Source organism: Sphaerodactylus townsendi, linkage group LG11, assembly GCF_021028975.2.
Source record: "Sphaerodactylus townsendi isolate TG3544 linkage group LG11, MPM_Stown_v2.3, whole genome shotgun sequence".
NCBI lineage: Eukaryota > Metazoa > Chordata > Lepidosauria > Squamata > Sphaerodactylidae > Sphaerodactylus > Sphaerodactylus townsendi.
Genome location: NC_059435.1, coordinates 22,288,080 through 22,312,871, shown reverse-complemented (window position 1 = coordinate 22,312,871; position 24,792 = coordinate 22,288,080). Strand labels below are relative to the sequence as shown.

Sequence of the window (24,792 nt, the reverse complement as noted above, 5' to 3'; positions counted from 1 at the left end):
CGCAGTTTGACACGTTATAGAATAAGCAAGCACCATGCCAACGGTGCTTGTAGAGCAAAGTGAAACGTGTCCAACTTAAACAAACTTAGCAAAACAAAACAAACCAAGAAAGCTTGAGCAAGACTATTGTTCCGCTCCTCACTCCGATCATTTGCAAAGCCTGCAAACTCTCCAGCCAACAGGGCCTGCATGAAAATTACTTGCCGAACCAAAAGCTGGTGTGATGTTAGACCCTGAGTGTGAAAGAAAAGCTGTTTTCTGCATTTCCCAATGGATGGTGGTGTTGTGTAACATCTGTCTGGGTTTGCTTTCTGCCAAAATGAATTGCTTCTGTGTTTGGAATGAGCCTTTTGTGTGCATGTGTGTCTTGCATCATTCAGATCTGAAATATGGTTTAATGGGGAAATTGAGAACATCTGGTAACTACTGTAAAGAAAACAGGTATAGTAAAACTCAGGAATCTGAGATTGCTGAATCCCAGGAACGTATCAGTGATCAGGATACTTGACTACAGGACTTTTATTAGTTTTGATAGGATAATCCAGGAATGTCAAATTGAAATGAGGTGGGACTTGTCGGGCCAAGTTCCCACCCACCAGATGCTCAGGATATCTCACACCAGGAGCCACATTCTAGCTTTCTGTGTACCAGCAGCAGACTGCAGTGTCAATCTAGAGTAGATTTACTCATGTGGAAGCAACCCCCTGGGCTATTTCAAACAACAGGCTAGCCCCTATTTACCAGAGGATCCGCTTGTGGATAAGCATCCTGCAGTACAATTGCAAGCAGAGTTGTGCCCTTCTAAGCCCACTGAAGTCAGTAACTCTGCTTAAGAGCCGCATGGCGTAGTGGTTAAGTGCTTTCACTTCCACTCACACGGTCAGGAGTTCGAGCCCCCTGTGGGTCAGATATCCTGGCAGCTGGCTCATGGTCAACTCAGCCATCCATCCATTTCTTGGTTGGTAAATGAGTACCAAGCACATAGCTAGGGGGTAAAGAATAGCCGGGGAAAGCAATGGCAAACTACCCCACAAAAGCGGCTTGGCTATGAAATCACTGCTTGCAGTGGTATCCTAGGGTCAGATATGACTGAAGGGGAAACTTTACCTTTTAACTCTGCTTACAATTTCATTCCCATCCTGCAACCTGATAAAACAGGTTGGATATGCTTGCTTCCAAGTCACCTCTGGTCTGTTTCTTGCAGGGTGGACTGCAAAGAGCATGCAAAGAACGACAAATAGCACAGGGAGCAAGAGAGAGGGGGAGAGATCAGAAATAGAATAAGGCTTTCTGATTTGAATGCATATGGTACATTTCATAGTACATGATACTAACTGCATAGTTTTGCTGCTCTTGGTGGCACATTTATTAACATAGTTATTTATTTTTGTTTTGTTTGGTATGGCAAATGGGCTGAGGTTGAAGCACACAGCAGTTGCAGAATCCGTTTGTAGACCAGGCTTGTTGCTTTTCTAAAGGTGTGGGTTTTCTAGTCCTGAAAATGGCTGAAATGTATGGGGTGTGGTGAAGTGTCTCAGATCCTCCTGGAGACCTTGGTAAAGCCCATTGGTCTTATGTTTAACATCCTGGTACTTATTTATATATGTATCTGATCATGTCATTGAGAAATCACTGCTGAAGGAGGGAACAATTGATAGTAGAGTTGCTGACCTCCACCCCCAGTTGGAACCCAGGGGCGGGGGTGGGGACAAGGCGGTGTCAGTGATGGTGTAACATCACTTCTGGGAGAAAAACCCAGAAGTGATGTTACACCACTTTTGGAACTGCTGGAGTTTTCAGAGATTCCTAGAGAGGATAGGTGTCACATGAAGGTTTTTGGGTCTTTCCTAGAGAAATGTGATATCACTTCTGGGTTTTTCTCAGAAGCGATGCCACACCATTGTTAATGGCATTTTTCTCTTGCCAGATGCTGGAGTACCATCAGGTAATGCCCAATGGGGGGAAGGAGATAAACCACTCCCAGTGGACATTGGGCAACCCTGATTGTGGAACTAGTTGTCTGTGGAACTAGTTGTCATGTCTCTGCTGAACATCTAAAAAAGCCTCACGGAGAGGGTCTCATTAAGTGGGGGAATCAGACAGCAAGGATGAGTTTGTAATCCTCCCACCCACCAATTCTTCCTGCAACCCCAGCTAGTTTTCTTAGACCTTCAATAAATTTGCCTCTTGGAACTCCTTTGTAAGGAAAACCAACTGTGGGAGGAAAGTTCAGTAGTAGGCAGGGTTTCTCTCTCACAAACAAACACATATACTTTTTATCATTGTGAAGCAGGCATATGCATTAGCTAAAGAATAATTCAGCAGGAATCACGCTGATTCACCTGTTCCTTTGTCCCCTTCAAAATAGTGCTTGTCTCGTTTATCAGGGTTGTGCGATTCGAAAGAAAAAAAGAAAGTTTGTGGATCTCTGTGGAATGCACACAAGTCATGTTATTCAGAAATTCTAATTAAAAGCATCTTGATCAGGTCTCTTCACTGCCAACAAAACCCTGAATTCCTGAGGACAATTATGAATGGCTTGAACTGACTCAAACATGATTCTCCTGTTGTTCTGTCTCGGCTCATTAAACTACAGCAAGCATCATTATCCTGGCTTTGGCAGAGATGGGACAAAAATAGTACTCAAGAGCATGTAATTGTAGACAGTTCCAACCCATTTTTTTCCATTAACCAAAAGCCCTCATGCTGAATACATGCTTTGCAGCCTGATCTCAAGACTGGAAGTGCTTAAATGCCTAGAGAGGGCTGGAGCAGCAGAGATGGCAGGGCCACGTATTATTTTCCATTATGGTAATGCTGCCATGAGAGCCAGCGTGGTGCATTGGTTAAGAGCAGGGGACTCGGATTTGGAGAACCATCCCTGCTGCTCCACATGAAGCTTCCCGAGTGGCCTTGGGCCAATCCCAGTTCTCTCAGAACTCTCTCAGCCCACATGGAGGCAGGCAATGACAAACCACCTCCAACCATATCGTGGCTTGAAAACCTTACACGGTTGCCATAAATCAGCTATCACTTGACGGCACACACCCACACAGTGCTGCCATGAAGTTGCAGGAAGATACAAGTGTATAAATGTATAGTTCTGGAGTATTTAAAGGGAATGAAAGCTGAGATATAAGATTGCCTTATTATAAGTCAGACCAATAGTTTTAGAAGAAGAAGAGTTTGGATTTATATCCCCCCTTTCTCTCCTATAGGAGACTCAAAGGGACTTACAATCTCCTTGCCCTTCCCCCTCACAACAAACACCCTGTGAGGTGGGTGGGGCTGAGAGAGCTCCGAGAAGCTGTGACTAGCCCAAGGTCACCCAGCTGGCGTGTGTGGGAGTGCACAGGCTAATCTGAATTCCCCAGATAAGCCTCCACAGCTCAGGCAGCAGAGTCGGGAATCAAACCCAGTTTCTCCAGATTAGAATGCACCTGCTCTTAACCACTATACCACTGCTGCTCCCATTTAAGCCCATTTCTGAGTTCTCTAGTTTACCAGGTAGTGCCATGGATTTTCCCAGCCCTGTTTCTGAGATATTTTAAAATGGAGATACAGGAATACAGGATCTTGTGCATGCAGAGCTAAAACCACTGAGATATGTCTACTCCCTGAAAAGCTTATGCTATTTAGTACAAGGCATAAAAATGAAGCTACATGTTTCCTGTGGAAGTGTCAGGATGTCTTGAACACTTTAAGGCAGATTTTCCCCCCAAAATAAACGACTTTTGAATTAGTTAATTGAGATACCAGAGTGTGTCTTTAATCCCCTGCTTCACTGGGGTTGTTTTATCTATTAAATATGTAGACACTGCTTATTTTGATTTGTAAGAGTGCATAAAATATTAACCTTATATCAATGTTTCCTAACTTGGGGGTTCTGAAGTATTTGCTGTTTTATTGATTTGTCCATGCTCTGGTTTTCTGTGGGTCACCAGGCCAAGTGACTCACTATATTCAAAAGGCTGGGAATCACTACTTGCATGAAATCAGACCATTGGTTTATCTAGGACAGTGGTGGTGAACCTATGACGCGGGTGCCAGAGGTGGCACTCAGAGCCCTCTCTGTGGGCACGCACAGAGTGCCCCCCCCACACATCTAGGCTGGCCTGGGCCACTGGGCTCAATTATGAGCATTAAACCTAAGACCGAGTTTTGGGGAAGCAGTGTAGGTAACCCTGTTAAGCACTGTTAAACTCCACTGATTTTCATGCAAAGAACTAAAGCGCAATCCTTTACCTGGGAGTAAACTTGGTTGCTGGCAATGGGGCTTGCTTCTGAGTAAACCCTCCTAGGGTCATGATTCACCCATTCAAAGAGTTGCATGGTTGCTTCAAAGCAAAGCCACCGACTACCACCAAGCTTACTCCTGAGTAACGCACGCCTCAGAGCCAACCGTTTTTTTCTAAACTAAAACCGCAGTATTCAGGTTAAATGGCCGTGTTGGCACTTTGTGATAAATAAGTGGGTTTTGGGTTGCAATTTGGGCACTCGGTCTCGAAAAGGTTAGCCATTGCTGATCTAGGATATCTCTGGGTTCCTGAAGTCTCAGGCAGAGTTCCTTTTCCCTGAAGACCACAACAGGTGTGGGGGTGGGAAGCAAACAAATACTAGATCTGTTGATCACACTGACTTACACAGCATAATCTGCCTTGAATCTCACTGAGAAAATCTGACTACAAATAATATAAACAAACAAGACACACACACACACCCCCCCCCACTTTGGCCTGCTTGTAACAGGACCATGTATAATGTTGAATGACATCCTTACAAAACAGCTACTTTAATTCCCCAGGAAGCACATTTCTTTTCATCTCCCTGTGTTATAGCTAGCCACCGAGACTCCATAGATGTGTAGCCAGTGGCTGTTTATGCACTTGTGGTCTGCCCCGCAGTGAGTGTAAATTCCCTTCGTGCCAGATTTTTGGTTGCGCACATGTTGTTGTTGTTGTTGTTGTTGTTGTTGTTAATTAAATTTAGTATACCGCCCTATCCCCTGCTCCCGAACTCATTGCGTTGCAGATCAGAGAAAGTCCTGCAGCTTCTAAAACCTCCAAAAGTTCAACTTTTCCTCAGCTCTCCTTGGCTTTAATGACCCCTCCCTCTTTTCCCCACCCACCCAATAGCAGTTGCTGCAGATGGTGAGACTTACTTGCACAATAAATACACCACGACGACAGGCTGGAAAAGGAATGGGCCGCAGCCCGTTTATTGAAATATCAAACATAACAGCAATAACTATATACAAAAGAGCTGGGCGGCAAACGGGTCGCACATCCCATCCCATCATATGGGACTGGCGGGAAGGGAAGCCCCAGAGATAACACTCCTTGCTTCCACCCTCTTCCCGCCCATGCTGAGGAGACGGGCACCGGCTAAGCCCCAAGGCCGCACACAGCCCGTCCTCCTGCCTTGCTTGCTGGGATGTCGGGCACCGGCTAAGCCCATGGCCGCCTACCGGCCCGACCCAACCCCACTCCCTGGGGTGTCGAGCAGCGGCCCGGCCTGCCTGCCTGCCAGCCTGCCCGCACCACCCCCCGGCCCATAACAGGGCACAAGCCTGGGAGCCCTAGCCGGAAGGCTCGTTCTCTCCCCAGATGTGCGACACCGTTGCAAACCCGCCACGAGCTGCCCTCCCTCGCAGCTCACCGCCCAAGCTCCTCAAGCCTGAGCCTGTCCCTATCTCAACCATCGGAGGAGAGTAAGTTGAATGGACTGAAGCCACATGTCCAAACCCCATTGGGTCAGGCGGACGCCATCTGGCTCGAAGAAGTCTCTGTTGTCCCGGGAGATCTCGGAGTGGTCCGCCACCGCTCCCCCAAGGGAGAGGACCACCTTGTTGACCTTTCTGCAGGCCCTGTCCACGGCAGTGGGATCCACAGCTCCCCTCCAGTGGACCCGCTGCAGCATCTCAGACCAAACCAAGGTCATACCAGGCCGATGCCTGGCAAAGCTCCGAAGTGTGGTGGCCACCGCACACCGCAGGTCAAGGCCCGACCTGGCAGGGAGGTCCTCCTCCCCCAAATGAATGACCAATAGGTCCGGCGTGGCCGACTGGAAAATATATTCAATTATTTTGGGCTCCAGCTCATGCCACAGCATGTGCCCCTGCCCCATCCACACAATCCTCACGTGCGCCCCGAGTCCGAGATGTCGGCCCCAGTCCGAAGTGCAGGCGTATTCTTCAGCACGGTTGACGAGGCTGTGCCCCACGACCCACACCTGTCGATAGACAGTCTGCGGTGTCCCTGGAGGCACTGTGGAAAGAATTAACAAGTCAGGTGTGGGCGAATGTCCGCCCGAAAGGCCCCGGACCGCCACCTGCCCAAAGCGCAAATGTCTTCCTGCGTCCTACCATCCTGTGCCGCGGCCGTGGCGGCTCCTATCCTGAAGGAGTGCAGGCTAAATTCAGCGGCCGGCAGCCCAGCCCGGGCCAGGCATTCCCGGAACACCGCCAGGAACTGGAACCTGGTGAGGGGGGACCCATCCTCATGCACTAAGAGCATGCCACCGACCCGTGGCCCGTGCCGGAGCCACGCGATGAGTGGAGGGAGGGGGCAGGAGGCGTCGCCCGGTAGGGCTGGCATGGTGACCCAAGCACCGCGACCCTCCTGGTCAGTTTTCGAATGAGCCAGCCACGCATAGACCATGTCCCCAGACAGGACTAGGTGCTCCCTTTGCAGCGCAGTGCTGGAGGCCGATCCCTGGTGGGGGCGACCAAATTCCCCCGGGCCTGAAAGCCCCATGGTGTGCCAGGTGGAAAGCGGCTGTGAAGAGCAAGCGCTCATAGCGTGAAGCGCACACCTGCCGCAGCACCCGGTGACTGCCCGAAGCACCTCCCTGGTGACTGTGCGCCTGAGATCCCTCTGCCTAGGGCCGACCCTGCGCCAACCAGCCACCAGCCGGTGCACGACGGACGCCTTGGTAACGTCCGGAAAACCCGAGACGCTGCAATAGAAGGCGATGCCCGCCAGCTGCACCCCCATGGTGCGGGAGTGCATCCCCTGCCCATGGGGCCGGACAAGGTACTCGAGGAGGAGGCCTGTGTCCACCCCGCCGCGGACATCCCTCCCGGTGGTCACGGCGAAGCTCACGAAGTCCCGCACGGCTCGGTCGTACTGCCTGCATGTGGCCGGTGCCAACGAGTTCAAAACACCTGTGATGACTGCTCGCTGCCAAGGTTCCAGAGGGACGCCGGCACTGTCGCCGGGAACAGCTCCGCCCTGGGGGCCAGGCGCAGCGATCCACCTGCTGGCGAGATAAAGGCGTCAGCAATCTCATTCTGCAAACCTGGAGCGAAAGCAGCTTTAAAGGAAATGTTAAAAGAGAGGCAGGTAAGAACCAAATTGCGAACCAAAGCGCTGACCCGTGCCGACTTGGAGGGCTGCCTGTGCACATCACGAACCACAGCCTGGTTATCACACCAGAAAAGCACCCTTCCTATTTTGCCAAAGGTCGTGCCAGGCGTGCACCGCCCCCAAGATGGGAAACAGCTCCAGAAAGGTGAGATCCCTGGTGACACCCTGTGAATGCCAGGCCGGGGGCCAGAGACCTTGAGCCCACTGGCCCTGAAAGTAAACCCCAAAACCAAAGGCACCGGAGGCGTCAGAGTGCACCTGCAACTCCAAGCCGGGCTCCAGAGGTGTCTGCCACAGGGAAATGCCGTTGAAGCCCCGAAGGAGCGCCAGCCAGACCTGCAGATCCTCCTTCAGACCCCGGGATACCCTGATGTGGTGATCCAGGGGACTTGCAGCCCGACAAAGGACCCGGCCAGCCCGAGAGCAGAGCGCCCTGCCAGGCGCCACCACCCTGCAAAGCGAAATAAGGGTGGTCCAGTAAGGATCGGACCTGGCGAACCCTGCATGTTTTTAAATGGAGCACGGATTGCAGCAGGGTGGTGAGGGCCAGGAGCTTATCCGCAGGGAGCGAGGAGGTGCCTTGAACCGTGTCCAGGTGGATGCCCAAATAGCAGAGGGCAGTGGAGGGCCCCTCTTTCTTGTTGGGAGCCAAGGGGACCCCCAGCTCAGCCGTCAGGGCCTGGAAAGCCTGCAAAGCAAAATCACATTCCCTGGTGCCCTGCCCACCGATGAACAAAATCACCCGATAATGAGTCACCCGCCCGGAGGTCCCTCTGCTGAACTCCCATTCAAGGAGCGTGCTGAAAGTCTCAAAAGCTGCACAGGCAAAAGAGCAGCCCATGGGCATGGCCTTGTCCACATACCAGCTGCCTGGAAATGGATGCCCAGCAGCTCGAAGTCCAGGGGGGAAATGGGCAGGAGCCGGAAAGCAGATTGAATGTCACGGTTTGCCAGAAGGGAACCAGTGCCTGCCTGCCTAATGGAGGATATGGCCTCGTCCAGGGTGGCATACCGAACGAACAGACCTCGGGGTCTATGAAATGATTAACGGGGAAACCTGCCCCAGCAGGCGCGCGGCACGCCTGTCTGGGTAACGCTGCAGCCACACCAGCAAAGGCTGAAGCGACTGCAGTTGGGAAAAGTCGTCAAAGTTTTGCGGGGGCGGGGGCACTGCTTTGACCACCGGAATCTTTTTGTGAGGGCCTGGCGCCGGGGGACCGGGCCTGCCGCAAGGGGGAGCGCCCCGCTGGCTTGGGGCAGCTCGCTCTGCCATGACTGCCAGAACAGTTGGAACAAACATGCTCAAACCTGCACTTGGGCCGCTGGCAAGCGCCCCGGTTGAATTCCCAACAAAGCCCTATTGCCCCGCCCGCCCGGAAAGCTCTTCGCGGATTTTCAGGGGCAGATGGCTCGGCGGCCCCTTTCAAGGCCGGCTGGGCGACGACCATCCAGGTTTGGTCGTGGATGAGGTCCCAGCAGAACCAGCTCTTGTGGAGCAGCGTTCTTCGGATGGCTTCATCGTAGGCAATGGCTGCTGGCTCGCCGGCCAGCGCCCGAGCTTCGCAGCACGTGGGACATGTGGGCAGCCAGGTGCCAGGCCAGCGGGGGGTAGGCGGCCCCGGCGAGGCCAGGAATTCAGTGAAACCCTGCAGCCAGTTGCTAAAAGTCACGGCTCGGCTGCTGCGGGGTCCCGCCAGCTTTCTGTCAGCTTTCCCCGACAAGCCATATTCACCCTCCCGCCGGGGAAACTTGAATATATCGACATAGTACCCGTCAGTGCCTGCTCCCGGAGCTTCCTGGGGAGAGTGGGACCCGAAGCGGGTTGCCACGATGCGTCCTGAGCCGGGCTGGGAAGGGATTAAGCCTCCGCACCCCCAAAGCGCCTGCGTTTTGCCATCCAAAATGGGAGAAGCGGGCACGTGTTCCCCTTGGAACCAAAATTCCCCCAACCTGGGCATCGTCGTCCTCGGAGGACTCACCCGAAGATGAAGAGCTGGGAGACCGTCTGGAGGACCGGGAGCGCCTCGACGATAAGCTTCCTCCTCCTGCTCTCGAGCGGAGGGCCAGCGGATGCGTCCACTGATGTGGGCAGCGCTGACTAGCGGCGAGAGCTGGAGGGCCTCCGCCGCCCAGCTTCGAGGTGCCTGCCGGGCCGCGCCCGGCAGCCGCTGGCGTGGAGGCTCCGGCTCCCCTGCACCCAGCGGGGGACCGGACTTCGCTAACCACACCGCCGAGGGCCTGCGAGAGGTGCATCAGCGTATCCGCTAAGTTGCGGACCAGGAAAGGATCAGTGCCAGCGTCGCCGGCCCGGCTCCGTCGAGGCAGCGGGAGAGCCCTCCCCACCGGGAAGGGGTGCTCCACTGGGCCAGCGGGCCTGCCCGGCCAATGGGGACAGACCCAAAGCGCAGCAGCCAGCGTCGCTGCACCAATCCGCCCGACCACCGGGCAGCCTTCCGGAGACGGGCGGTCTGGCCGAACCCTATTTAAGAGGGCACCGAGCTCTGCGAAGGTTCCTTGCTCTTGGCCCGCTTGGGACCCATGCGAGCGCGAGACCGGTCACGACCAGCAAGGAGAAAGAAGGAATAAAAGTGAGAACAAGCAAGGTGAGGAAAAGTCGGAAAAAAGGAAAGAAAAGGCAAGTTTAGAGGCCGCAACCAGTCTCCTTCCAGGCCTTATGCGAGACGCCAACCACACAACCACGCCTTGCTGGGTCTCGCCGCCGGGAAGGGCGCGGACCGGGAGAGGCGTCTATATATACCCAGGCTCCTCCCGCCAAAGCGGCTGGGAGCCAATCAATGCACCCGGTTCTGCAGCATGCAATTCCTACCTTGCAACCCCTTATTTTGCTGCGCTGCTCACCCCAGCAGCAATGGCTGCCCCTGGTTATTCAGGTGCATCTTATTTCCTACCACTGATTGAGCTAGCAGAGCAGTCAGTTCCCTTCTTCAGCAACTTTATGGGTCATTGCCAGACACTTGAGAAGCTGCCCAGATGAACTAGCTGCCTCTTAATTTAAAAAAAAAGTTTTACCCAGAAGCCAGCATTAATTACTTTTAATTAGTTGTCGGGAAGGAGTATAACTTATCAGTTGGAATCACTGGTCAATATTTACAATTTTAGCCTTTGGGAAAGCTGCTATCTGCGCAGCTACTGTACACTTATCAGTATAATATTCATCTGGCTTTTTGTGACATGCCGGCATTCAGTCCTTAGTCTGTCTTCAATATTTGTGGATGCCTTTTATAATAAATAAATAAAACTCTGGGACAATTTGGTACAAGCTTCCAGCAGGAGATGCTAAATATATGATAAATCTAAAACTATTCCAAATTCAGTATTTTAGACTGCAAGACTGAGAAGATAAGCAGCGAGCTGGGTAAGCATTTGCCAAAAGAAGCTGGGAAGCTGGGAAAACCCTATAAAGGCGGCAAAGGAATGTTCTTGTTTTGAACGTCTCCAGATGGGACATGTGTTGTACCCTCTGGCTTCGAATTTGACCAATTACTTGTATCTGGATTCCCCTCCAAATGAACCAAGCTCTCGTCTGTTTAGCAAAAAGAGACACCAAATAAAAGTTCCAAACATTGTTTCACCAAGGAAGGCATTTGGAATTTATTCCACAAAATAACTTCTTCTTCTTTTTGTAGTGTGAATGGTTCAGTTAATTAAAATAATTCAATTTCCCACATGTGCCTAAATGAAAATACATGGCATGCAGTACAATTAGGAAGCATGATTCTGGCTAATTACTACTCACTATTTTTTCCAAAAAGAGTTGGAAAAAGAAACACATACAGCTGCTTACTGGAACCTGAAGTGTATCCCAGTGATTGTAAATTGGTGTACAGCACAGTGAATTGTGGAAAATAGGTCTGGGTTTAATATTCAAATTCTAAGGAACTATAAATTGTTTCATATGATTTAAAGCTTGCTGGAAAAACAGTATTGAATAAAATCTAGCCGCCACTCCAGCGTTGCAGAACTGCATTGGTCTTCCATATGTACTCCTTCGCCATCCTGTATTTAGAGGCTGTTTTTCAGATGATAGAGGTCCCAAAACAGTTAACAGAAGCAAAATGTAAAGTAAAATAATCACTATCATTCAATTAGAAAGAAATACATGATGGTCATTTCTTCCTCCCGGTGTTCAATTTATTCAAGGAATTGTTGCACAACATTTCCAATTATAGAAAACAGGCCAGTTAATGCTAATAATATGAATTATTTTACTGGATTACTAAATAGCTTGACTGGAGAAAGGTCAGGGTGGCATAGTGGTTAAGACCCAGCGTGGTGTAGTGGTTAAGAGCAGGTGCACTCTAATCTGGGGAACTGAGTTTGATTCCCCGCTCTGCCACTTGAGCTGTGGAGGCTTATCTGGTGAACTAGATTAGCTTGTGCACTCCAACACAGCTGGGTGACCTTGGGTGAGTCACAATTCTTCGGAGCTTTCTCAGCGCCACCTACCTCACAGAGGGTTTGTTGTGAGGGAGGAAGGGAAAGGAGATTGTAAGCCCCTTTGAGTCTCCTCACAGGAGAGAAAGGGGGGGATATAAATCCAACCTCCTCCTCCTCCTCCTCCTCCTCTTCTTCTTCTTCTTCTTCTTCATGCTCTCAACATTGATGTGATTTCAGATTAAGCAAATCTCATGCTTCTCTCTTCCACTAGGTAGAGGTTTTGCTTAGAAATAGGTCCCCCTCACTGCCTAAGTGAATGCTCCTACTTGTGCCTTGGGAGGGTAGAGTTTGGAGGAGATGTGATATCATTTCCAGGTGACATTCTAGAAGTTTCTCTTAATGTCTCTGGTGAAGGCCATAGAGAGTATGGGAAATTAATAGAACATCACTGAAGAGGCTGTTTCTTTCTCTTGCTCCTCAACTTCTTAAGAGTGGGAGAATAGGACTGGAGGTGGAGAATTTGCTACCAGGTGTGGGCAGTTTGGAACCTACCTAGAAACAATGTAAAAAAGACTAGTTTGGCATGTGGGGTAGAATCTCATTTGTTCTGGGCGTGGGGTAATGATACCTGACTTATAACAATGTTGTGTTTTAGCTGGTGCACTTATGTTGGTGTCGGCTTAGTTTGGGTGAAATGAAAGGACCTAGAACAGTCTCTTAAGTCCTCGTGATATCCTCAGTACTGAAGACTAGCATGTGCTCTATTTGGGCAGACACAGAATCCTTTTCTCTAATGGATTTGTTTCTTGGGTGCTGTGTGGTTTCCGGGCTGTATGGCCGTGTTCTAGCAGCATTCTCTCCTGACGTTTCGCCTGCATCTGTGGCTGGCATCTTCAGAGGATCTGATGTTGGGAAAGCAAGTGGAGTATATATCTGTTGGAGTGTCCAGGGTGGGTGGAGAAACATTGTCTGTGAGTAACAAAGAAGGCAACCAGGTCAATAGTTGAGGGCATCTGAATAGAAGTATGAGTAACAATGAAGACTATAGCCTGGGAGTAACCCTGTAGATAGCAAGGTCACTGGTGGGAGCATCTGAATAGAAGTATCCTGGCCTTTGTTTCTTTTGTCTATGGTCATCCTGTGTTTGTGTGGAGCTGGTTTGACACAGTCTTGACCCTAGTATTTTTCAACACTGGCAGCCAAGTTCTGTTCATTTTCATAGTTTCTTCCTTCCTGTTAAAATTGTCCATGTGCTTATGGATTTCAATTGCTTCTCTGTGTAGTCTGACGCAGTGGCTTTCAGAGTGGTCCAGAATTTCTGTTTTTTCAAATAATATTCTATGTCCAGGTTGGTTTATCATATGTTCTGCTATTGCTGATTTTTCTGGCTGAAATAGTCTGCAGTGCCTTTCTTGTTCTTTGATACGTGTCTGTGCGCTGCGTTTGGTGGTTCCTATGTAGACTTGTCCACAGCTGCATGGTATGCGATAGACTCCTGCAGTAGCTAAAGGATCCCTCTTATCCTTTGCTGAACGTAGCATCTGTTGAATTTTCTTAGTGGGTCTGTAGATTGTTTGTAGGTTGTGCTTCTTCATCAGTTTTTCTATGCGATCAGTGGTTCCCTTGATGTATGGTAAGAACACCTTCCCTCTAGATGGCTCTTTATCTTTGTTCATGTGGCTTGTTCTTGGTCTTGCAGCCCTTCTGATTTCTGTATTAGAGTAACCATTAGCCTGTAGAGCCCTGTTTAGGTGATTCAATTCATCTTGTAGGAGGTGAGGTTCACAGATTCTGTTTGCGCGATGTACCAAAGTTTTATGGTGCTCCTTTTTTGCCCTGGATGGTGATTGGAGTTTTTGTGTAGATATCTGTCTGTGTGAGTAGGTTTTCTGTATACTGTGTGTCCCAATTGCTGGTTTGGTTTGCGGATGACTAAAACATCTAAAAATGGCAGTTTTCCTTCATTTTCTTTCTCCATAGTAAATTGGATGTTTGGGTGGATCTTGTTGATATGGTCCAGGAACTTGTTTAGTTCTTCTTCTCCGTGGCTCCAAATGGTGAATGTGTCATCCACATAACGGAACCATATGGTGGGCTTTTTTGGTGCTGTTTTCAGGGCTTGTTTCTCAAAATGTTCCATATAAAAATTTGCTATTACAGGGCTAAGAGGGCTAAGAGGGATTTGTTTCTGTTTACATTTTTTAAAAGATTGATTCAAAAATGGTGTCTCCCACTGCAGCATGGAGTGGTACAACCTACTCGGCTCATTTTGCTGTACTTTAACTCCTGCCTGTAAGTAATAAGCAAGTATAAAGGTTGAGATTTTGGTTCAGGTGATGCTTTCCAAAGCCTTGTAGCAGAAGACAAGTTACCTGCTACATTGAGCCACCCTTAATAGGTGCTCATCGGCAATTGTCAGGTACAGTCCTTGGTTAAAAAGAGCTCAAGTGTTCCATCTGGGAAAAAACATTGGAGAGCTTCTGTCATCTGGACAGTACTTTGTTTGATGGAACAATGTTCTGGCCAAATGTTCTCACCTTTTATATTTCCAAATGTGACTTATCATTTTGCCTTCTTTTGCAGGGCTGGAAATTTCTTGGGATGGAGACAGTTTTGTTGAAGTCATGGCTGCACCACAACTGAAGGGCAGACTATGCGGTCTGTGTGGCAACTACAATGGGCACAAGAGAGATGACTTGATTGGGGGAGATGGGAATTTCAAGTTTGACGTGGATGACTTTGCCGAGTCCTGGCGCGTGGAGTCCAATGAATTCTGCACTCACCCCCCAAGGAAACATTTTCCTGAACTATGCCAGGGAACAGTGAGGGTGAAACTCCGTGCCCACCGGGAATGCCAGAAACTGAAAACATGGGATTTCCAGACCTGCCATTCAACAGTCGACTATGCTACATTTTATCGGTAAGTGCGTCTTTTTGGTGGGCAAAATGGGAAACAAGAGAAACACCTTGGAATAAGGACATGCTGAACTTTCACTGGAAATCGGGCAGAGCAGGGAAGGTGAAGACTATATGAAGCTATATGAAGTTTGTGAGGAAGAACAAAAAGAGAAGGGGAGTGTCAATCAGCAGTGTGTCTAACCCTATGCAGTAATTTAGAAATATAATTAATGCAAAGGGGGACTGGAATCTAGCACCATGCAAGTAAGCCTACATCAATTACTAACTCACAACTTGCTTATTCAGAACAGAGTAAGCTGACTTAGGCAACAGGAAAGTTCCTTTTAGCAACAGTCATCTTCCCTATACCAGATCACATAGAATATTTGCTAGTATAGTATATGTTTAAGAAGAGTTTAAGACCAGTGTGGCTTACATGGCCGAAGGAACCATTCAGCATTTGAAACCAATGTTAAAGGGGAAAAAAGACAGAAGGTAATGAAAAAGGTGAAAGCAGGTACTCCAAAGGCTGGCGTTTCTTCCTAATTTGGAGGCTGGTTTGTAAGACTATTGAAATCAGAGAGTATTTTATGCTTTGGAAACTTGAAGATTCCAGGTGGAAACCACTGAATATTAAAGTCCTTAGCTGGGGGCTTGTTGCTTGTGCCTTCTGTGACCCATCTTTGAAAAGATGGCCATGGGACAGAGACTTTTCTGTGGTGGCTTCCCACATGTGGAATCCCCTTCCCCTTGCAAATTTGCGTTGTGCCTGTTGTTAGGTTTTCGGCTTCAGAAGGAGGAAGACGGTCTTATTCGTCTAAACATTTGGTGGTAGATCAGTATCTCCGTTGCCTCCCACCATTTTGTCCTTGTCTTTGTTAACTTTGGTCTGAGCATGTAACACCTTGGTCCTATTCTATTTTTATCATTACTTGGTTTTGGTGCTTCTGCGTTTGTTGTTTCTGATTTAATGAATACGATAGTGTTCGTTCTTTTCTTTTTGTAAACTGCTTCAAGAACTTCAGATTCAAGGCTGCCTAGAAATGTATGGTTAGATCCAAAATACCATGAGTGGAATGGTTTTCAAAGCAGGATTTCTGCCTAACACTTCAGCCTTTTGACCCCTGCCCCCTTCCAATTCTCATCCTAGGGGAAGAGGGTCAGGAACCTTCCTAAACAGTGGAGTTCTGCTGATAGAGGGGAATACTCACAACCCTCCCACTGACAACAGTGCCATTCTGATAGTGCAAGTGCTGTAAAACAGTGGGAGAATTCCTTTGGGCCCCACCTTTTAAAATAAATAAGTAGATAGATTTTCTAAAATAAGTTTAATTCAAGTGTTTGTAACTAGAAAAAAATGCTTTGCATGTGTCGGGAAAAATTGGATTCAGTAGTCATCTGAACGCTTATGAATTGAGATAGTTTCAAATGTTATTGGATAAAGTATAGCTGTTTCCTTGAATACTCATCTAGAGGACAGTCTTACCACAGATGACTAGGCTAGTCCTAAGTTTTAACTATACATTTTCTGTACAGAGTATAGTTGTAACAATAATTTCATTGACTAATTTAAGCATATGGATTTTGAGCCCATCTGCCATGGAGAGTGGTATATTAATCAAATCAAATGCAAGTATCAGAATGAGACTTTTCTGTTACTTGTTTTCATCACAGTGAAAACCAAGGGGATGGGGATGGGGTCTAAGCTTATCTAAGCCATGGTGTTACATATATTCCTGGCCTGATCTTGAAGGTCATTTGTTTTCTTTGACTGGTATCCAGAATGCCGTTTCACCATAAAGATACAACTTTTAGTTTCATTTGATCTTGCCTGACAGAAAAAGTAAAGGTGCATTGGAACTGGGCAATGGTAAGCAGAAGTAAAAACCACATTCTACTTTGCAAGGGAGTCACATCAGTTGTGCCTGTCCTGTTGTCACTGCCACTATCCCCCTCCCCACCCAATGAATATGAAAGGGCACACATGTGTCTCACGACAGGTCAGCTATGCGTATCCCGTTAATGGTAAGAGACATGTATCTCTTCCTTCCATTTCAGTGCATGCGGCATCAGTTTTGAAATGGCAAATGTTTTCATTGTTGGGAACAGTTTGAAGTGGCTGTAAAAAGTGTATATGTACAATATTATTCTCTACCATTATTACTACTCACATACCATTTCCCTAAGTGGTGATAAGTTCCAGAAACAGCACTTAGCCAGGTTGGTTCCCTTTAGAGGGGTGAATACTGGGCACCTATGGCATTTGTGTAGCTCTTGCTTTATTTATAGGTATATAGGTAGGGAGCGGCTTCTAACATCCCCCAAAGTACTTCCTTTTCACTCAGATACCTATCTGCCATTAAAAAAGATGTACGTACAATTTTTTGTCCCCTTCTGCAGTCCTAATTTTGCATGTACAGCAGCAGATGGGGCCACAGGAAGAAAGTCCTATGAAAATAATACTGCATCCAATAAGATTTGCTCAAAGAGTGAGCTTTGCAGAGTGGACTTTTTCATTCCACTTTCCTCTGCAGCCCACTGAGACTGCCTTGAAATTTGTTTGGGGGGAGAGTCGGTGGATCCTGGCAGATGTGCAATGGGAAGACAGACTCATTAAAACTCCCCCTCCCTTTCTTGGATGTGTCCTTAAGTCTCTGGACCTGTGAAGCTGGATACAAATCATGTCTGGGCAATTTTGTGTAAAAGAAGGCAGTCACTAAGACATTATAGGAGAGTCGCTAAGATATTATAGGAAAGCCAGCATGATGTAGTGGTTAGGAGCAGGTGCACTGTGATCTGGATAACTGGGTTTGATTCCCCACTCTGCCACTTGAGCTGTGGAGGCTTATCTGGTGAACCAGTTTAGCTTGTGCACTCCTAAAACATGCCAGCTGGGTGGCCTTGGGTTAGTCACAGTTCTTTGGAGCTCTCTCAGCCCCACCCACCTCACAGGGTGTTTGTTGTGAGGGGGGAAGGGAAAGGAGATTGTCAGCCCCTTTGAGTCTCCTTACAGGAGAGAAAGGGGGGATATAAATCCAAACTCTTCTCTTCTTCTATATATCAAAAAACCATGGAGGTGGGGCCCCAGTTGTACAAGCCTTTCCCATACAATCTGAATCCTGTATGAAAAGAAGATTCCAGTTAGGTGGGAAAATATGATGTGATTGATCCTGCCCAGATGGTCCTGCTGTTTACATCCATGCAGGGGTGAATGTAGAAAATGGCATTCAAAGCAAGCACTGCTGGCTCACCCTGTCCCCTTAGCTCCACATGACAATCGGGGGCTGGCACCCCATTCAACACTGGGCTCAGCTGTACTATAGTGGTGCAATCCATGGAACACATAATGCTTAACTGCTCCAAATACGAAGAAGCTAGGACCAGGCTTTTGACTTTTCTTCCTGCTAAGTTTAAGGAATACTCTGTTGCTGGGAAGGTTGCATTCCTACTAAACAACTCTTCTTCTGTGATTTTAAATTCTGTAGCTAGGTTCCTTTTAGGAACTTTGGAATAATACCTGTGTTGGTTTTATGTATGGAACATCTGTCTGGATAATGCTGGTTGTTATATTGGTTTTATGCCTAATAAAGGTTTTATGTATGTATGTATGTATGTATGTATGTATGTATGTATGTATGTATGTATGTATGTATGTATGTATGTATGTATGTATGTACTGGGCTCAGCTAAGCGGGATCCAACTTTAAACTGCTGACTTCGAGGCTATAGTTTAAAGCTCAAACTCCATGTGGAGTTCAGGGCAGGGCAGTTGAATGGTGGCCTCTCAGAGGCTGTGGAGTGCAGGCTGACACCCCTTCAAGACGAGGTGCCCAAGGTATGTGCCATGTCTTGCTCTACCCTCAATATGCCTCTGCATCCATGCCCCTGTAAAAGGGATTGTATCATAAAAAAAGCTCCAAAACTTCTGGTTGAACTTGTGAAAGGGTCCAAAAAGCTGAGGTTCTGCAGTAGTGTATCATACCATATACAATATATTCCAGGCCTGAGGCTGTGATTACTGTAAACCCCCAGCTAAGAAGAGGAGATTTTACATGTTTTAGCACTTTCATTTCCTCTGTATTGTTAGATCAACACAGACTGTTTCTGCATGGTCCAAATATCCCGGGTTGAGCAAGATAAATACCCCAGTTTGGCCAAGAAGTTTGCATGGTTCCCAATCCTAAAGTGGGTTTGTCCCGTGATATTTCCCTCTTCCCGGGTTTTTCAAAAACCACTAAAATGTTGATATTTTTCCAGAATCCTACGTTGAGTCGCTTCCGTGCGAAGGCCACCGGAGCAAAACCAATTTATTTTTCCTACCCCATGGCCTGATCTCCCTGCCTTACATCATGCTCACCCTGTTCCAGCTCACTCTCACCAAGCACCACTTGCAAGCTGAGCTGCAGCCAGCCCAGACCTGCAGCTCCCAGCTCACATTCCGATCAGGATCCTGGGAGGGGAGAGGTGTGGAAGTGCCTTCCTGGCAGGATGCTCTCATTCTGTGATGCCCCCAAAGACCAATCAAACGTTATTTGGTATGTCGGGGGCGGGGTGTGTGTGTGCCTCATGCTGTGGTTTCCTGCACACCTTTACATGTGGCGGGGACATACTGATCTGCCCAGTATTGGTCAAAAGTTTTCACTTTGTATAGCACAATGTGCGTGCCATGCTGCTTACTGCACCGAATCCTTTCCAAAGCTAGAGAAAAGGTGTGCGTGTGTCCTGCTTGGTTTTCCTGTGGTTGTTGTGGATTCGTCAATCAAAGCATTGCTTTTTTGGGGGGGCGGAGAGCCAATCAGAATGCAGCACACCGGGCTGGGGGGGCGGGGTTTCGAGCATGCATGCTGCATCTACATTGTAAAAACCAAAGAAGGCTGGCTCGTGCAAAAGAAATTGGAGTATTTCCACCTGGTCTTAACTCAACTCCTTCACAGAAATGGGCACCCACGCAAAGGGAGGAACTGGGATAAAATAGATCCAGATTGTAAGATACCTGTTGAAACCCAGTATAATTGTGCCGTGCAGAAATGGCCACAGAGTATTAAGAACTGTTATCCAAACGAGATCTGTTGCATGTATTTCAGCAATAACACCATTTTATCACTGCCATTTTTCACAGGTAAGTGATGAAAATTGCAAATGGAGAGCAGGCACAGAGATATTAGACTTTATTTCATCTAATATTGCATCTGTGCTTTTATTTCATATTTGGGATTTTTCTTCCCACTTCCTCTTTGAAAGTGCTTGTGATTAATTTAGTGCAATAAACTTCTTGACATGAGGAAGAAAAGTGATTTATATCTTGGCTAGGTAGGTAAACATCACAGGGAAATGACATGCACAGGTTAGCATAGTGGGTTTTCTCTTTTCGCTGTAGAAATAATATTGTAGGAAAACAGAAAATAAATGTACCTTGAAGATGAGGCATTATTATTCTTCAAAGGACATCAGCAGTGGTGGGATGCAGCAGGTTCGCACCATTTCAGCAGAACCGGTTGTTAAAATGGTGCTTGTAAATCATCAGTTGTTAAATTATTTGAATTCCCACCACCGAAATCTGTTGTTAAATTACTTGAATCCTACCTTGGCTGGCCAAAAGACCGTAATAATAAATATCAACTTGAATCCAATGGACATTGGTGCATTTGGGTTTTGTGAGGATGCTAAGTGTGTGACATTAAGAACATAAGAAGAGCCCACTGGCTCAGACTAAAAATCCATCTGGTTCAGCAACCCTAGAGATGGAGGGGGAGAGGAAAGCAAGCTGTCTGGGGAGCGATGAGAAGGCACAGAAAATGCAGGCAGGGAAACCACTGGAGGGGACAGTGGCCTTGGCCAAGATAGGATGCCTACCATTGGTTTTGTCTAGGGGAACCCTTCCCATGGCAGGGTCACAGCTCAACCAAAAGGCTTCATCAGGCTGGAGTGCACAGGAAAGGAACTGTGCTTATGTAGAGACCTGGTTGAAATGGTTTCTTGGTAATAAAGTGAGCCTCAATGAGTACTGTTGAATCCAGGTGAGTCTCTGCCTACCATGGGGTGAATTGTGATGACGTTGTGATACAGGATAAATGTTTGATATGAGGAGGCCAGTTTCAGCATCATTGTTTTGTCAGATATTAGCATACTATGATTCTGTTCTTGGAAACGTGTCTTGAAGTTGTGAGTAGGATTAGATTTAATTTACAGAGAAGAGGTGTTCAAACATAGGCCCCTTCCACACACGCAAAATAATGCATTTTCAAACCACTTTCACAACTATTTGCAAGTGGATTTTGCTATTCTGCACAGCTTCAAAGAGCACTGAAAGCAGTTTGAAAGTGCATTATTCTGCATGTGTGGAATGAGCCATATGTAGATTGTCACCACAGCATTTACATAAAAAGATCTGGCTCTTAAGTTGTACTGAAAAAAATATACAGTTATGGCAGTCTGCACAAATTTGTATGTGGAGGTAATAAAATTCTGCTTCATCCTGATTTTGAACTGTATGGCTTAAAAGAGTAGATTTGCACAGCACTGGTTTGTATTTTGGCATCACTTACGTTTGTGTTGATCTCTGGGAGGGGTGGGGAGGCAAGAGGTATTTTGTGCTTGTTGTGAAATAAGGCATAATCTTTAAATGAGAGATAAGTTGACCTTTCTATTGGTTTCTTTCCCTTCCATTATTTTCTCTTCCAAGCTTGTCCAGCCACATTCATGGTCTTACCTTAATTTTCATGACAGTCCTCTTTAAGTGATCTGCTTTTGATAAGAATTCTGAGAAATATGCCATATGCAAGAACATTATGAAAGAGAAAGTTTGCCTCAAATACCAAAAAAGGCAACCAGCTTGACAATTTCAGCCATCTGTATGACATTGTATTAATGATGTGATTCTTCAATGACGTCTTAACATGAATTTTAGAATTCTTTTCTCCACAGTCTGTGATTTATTCACTAGTTAGGATTACGAAACACCTCCTATTTGGATGTACTTCTATGGAAGTGAAGTTTTTCGTTCGTTCGTTCATTCGCTTGTCTGTTTGTTCATTTGTTTATACAACACTTTTCTACCCAATAGGAACCCAAAGTGGTATACAACACCATTCTGCCTTCCTCCATTTTGTCTTCCCAACAACAGTCCTATAAAATAGGTTAGGCTGAGAGGGTAATGAGTGATCCAAAGGCACCTTACAAGGTCCCAGAATGGAGTGGGGAACTGGATAGATCCTAGACTAACCACTACCTAATACTGCCTGTAGTAGTTGATAATGTGGAAGCTGTGTACTTTCTAACCAACTTATTAGTAAACTTGAATTCATTATTATTATAGATTAAGAGATCTGATCTTATGATTATGATCTGCTGGTTATCTGCTGCTTATCCCCATTCACTGTGTGCTGCTCAGAGCGCTGGAATTTTTCTGCCAGCTAGATTGAACCAACAGGCACCTCTCTGTGGAATGGAACGTTTAGTGGCTTGATGATGAGCCAGTAACAACTGAGAGTACAGATCCTACTTTGACATTGCCATGAGGTCATGGACCTGAATTATTACTTCACTAGTATATGGAGCATATCAAATCCTCCAACCTATTTGTTGTAAACATTCCTGCATAAAAGAAATACTGTTAGGAAAAGAGAGTATATAGCTTTAAGCAGCAAGGATTAAGACATTAAATATTCCCACTTTATCTAAATGTGTTCAGGCTAAAACTATAACAAGAAAATTGGGGACATTTTGTGCTCTTTCAAGGGACAAAAAAATGTACGAGAAATGTCCCTCCTCCTTCCATAACCAAGAACTGAAATATTTGCTATTAATCAAAAGACTACAGTGGCCAATTCAAAATAATATTAACTGGCATAAACTAAATAAAAATAATAATAATTTGGCTTATGGAATTATGTTACAGATTCCATGTGGTGTAGTAGATCAGGGCAGGGAAAATCTGGGTTGAAATCATCCTTCAGCGTTGAGGGTAATTTGAATGGTCCAGCCACACAGCTGAGAGGATAAAATGGGGATGTCTGGATACTCTGAGCTTCCTGATAAAAGTTAAAAATCCTATCTGATAAACTATATAATTTACTAAAGGTTTGGAACATCCGAAGATGAACCCTCAACCAATGGGCATGCAGGACTCTTCTGTGTGATCATTGGTTCAGCTTCTGTTGTTGGATGCCCCCTTGCCCGCGTGCACACCCCCTCCCAACCCCCAGTTCAAGAGACTACCCTTCCAAACTCCCAGCATACCCTATCCCAGTGGTGGCGAACCTTTGGCACTCCAGATGTTATGGACTACAATTCCCATCAGCCCCTGCCAGCACCAATTGGCCATGCTGGAAGGGGCTGATGGGAATTGTAGTCCATAACATCTGGAGTGCCAAAGGTTCGCCACCACGGCCCTATCCCCTCCCAAACATACAAACAAAAACCCCGGCCTGCTGACAACAAGCACCCCAATCCCCACACACACACACTCGCCCCTCCCCCAAAGAAAGAGCAGACAACTCCTCCACCCCCACACAGCACTTGCCAACAGACTCCTCAATGCTTAGCAATGGCAATTGCTTCAGGAGGTGAACCAAATTTCTTCTCTTCAGCAGCATTAACATGTGTGAAAAAAGCTATTCTCTGCATTCACAGCATGGCTTGCCATCCTCCAAATGGGACCTGGAGGTCAATTTGCTACTTAAATACATTAAAATTGCCATTTTGACATCACAATGGATGTTTGTACGTATACATATACACAGTAGTGGGATCCAAAAATTTTAGTAACAGGTTCCCATGGTGGTGGGATTCAAACTGTGGCATAGCGCCAGTGGGGCTGGGTGGGGAACAGCGAGGCAGGGGCATGGCCGGGCATTCGAGGCTGAGGCGGCATTCCTGGGGCGGGGCCGTGGCAAGGGCTCCAGCTGCTGGCTGGTCATAGGGTGGGGAAGCACTAATGCCACGCAGGCTGCCTATGCACGCTGAATGCGCACCTCCTGCTAGACTGCTTCAGAGTTCTGCGGCGCTTACTGCTGAGAGGAGGGCGAATCTAAGGCAAAATCATCGTGGCAAAATCACCAATTAGTAACCCCCTCTTGGCACACACAAATAATTAGTAACCTACTCTCGGGAACCTGTGAGAACCTGCTGGATCCCACCTCTGCATATACATTTCTTCACAAAAAATGTAAACCTGCTGTTATGTGTATTCAGACCTTGCCTTGCCAACCTTTATTTGGGACCTGGAGATCCGTGATACATGTACAAATTTCGCATGGATTTAAATAAGACACAAAAACTTACAACTTACAACAATATTATTTGTATGTTTACAGTATTCTTGGTAATTTAGATGGGAAAACAGACTTGTAATATAAACAGAGTTAATATTTAGCAATACAATCACAAGTTGGATCAAAACATTTTTCCAAAGTAACTCGTTCCAGAGAACCTTGCGCACTTGGGGCAAAGTAGCTTGGTTCCCTACTGATTTAAGCAAATTCTGCCTCACTGCTACGCCCTCCACCACCAGCTCTCTAGAGCCCATTGTATTGTTTAGCACAATGGGCTTTGCTGCTAGTAAAAAAAAAGTAGTGTCTGAGCTGATGTCATGGGATACAGAGAAACACCTAGGTACTGTATCTAAATATATATCTCTTCATTGTCAGAAAAAACATTAAGTCGCCTTAACTATCCAAGGAATATTGCATTAAAATGGCAATGATTGTAACAGTGACATTTTACATATTATATTGGCATACCTACAAATTGTAGTTTGATTCCTTTATTTCAAAAACACTATTATACTATCAAGTCTGATATAATCTGATATAAATTTGATCAAAACAAACTTGAAACTTGCCCATTTGTATGAGTGGTGAGATGGCTGAATTCGATTGGGCAGCCCAATCCAGAGCCCCAAGTGGCTGGGAATGGCACTGCTGCTGCATTGCTGCCTCCTGAGGACTTTCTGGCGATGCAGGGAGGCAGCCAAACAAATACCTCCACCAGTGAAAAGAAATTCATAGGGCTTGAAATGCAGGCCCTGGGCCATGGCATAACACTGCAACCTGCCGTAGAAACCAACTAATGTGTGCACCACCCTTGGATGTGTCTCCAGCAGGCTCCTGTTGTACTGGCGGGCCGGTGG

General features: G+C 46.9%; 1 protein-coding gene across 1 annotated transcript in view; it reads left to right on the top strand.

The window, feature by feature from the left end:
* The window catches only part of BMPER (BMP binding endothelial regulator), a 230,641-nt gene that overhangs the window by 147,229 nt on the left and 58,620 nt on the right, over positions 1 to 24,792 (top strand). The window contains exon 13 of the mRNA XM_048511883.1: positions 14,349 to 14,685. Coding sequence (XP_048367840.1) covers positions 14,349 to 14,685 — 337 coding nt within the window. The remainder of the gene's footprint in view (positions 1 to 14,348; positions 14,686 to 24,792) is intronic.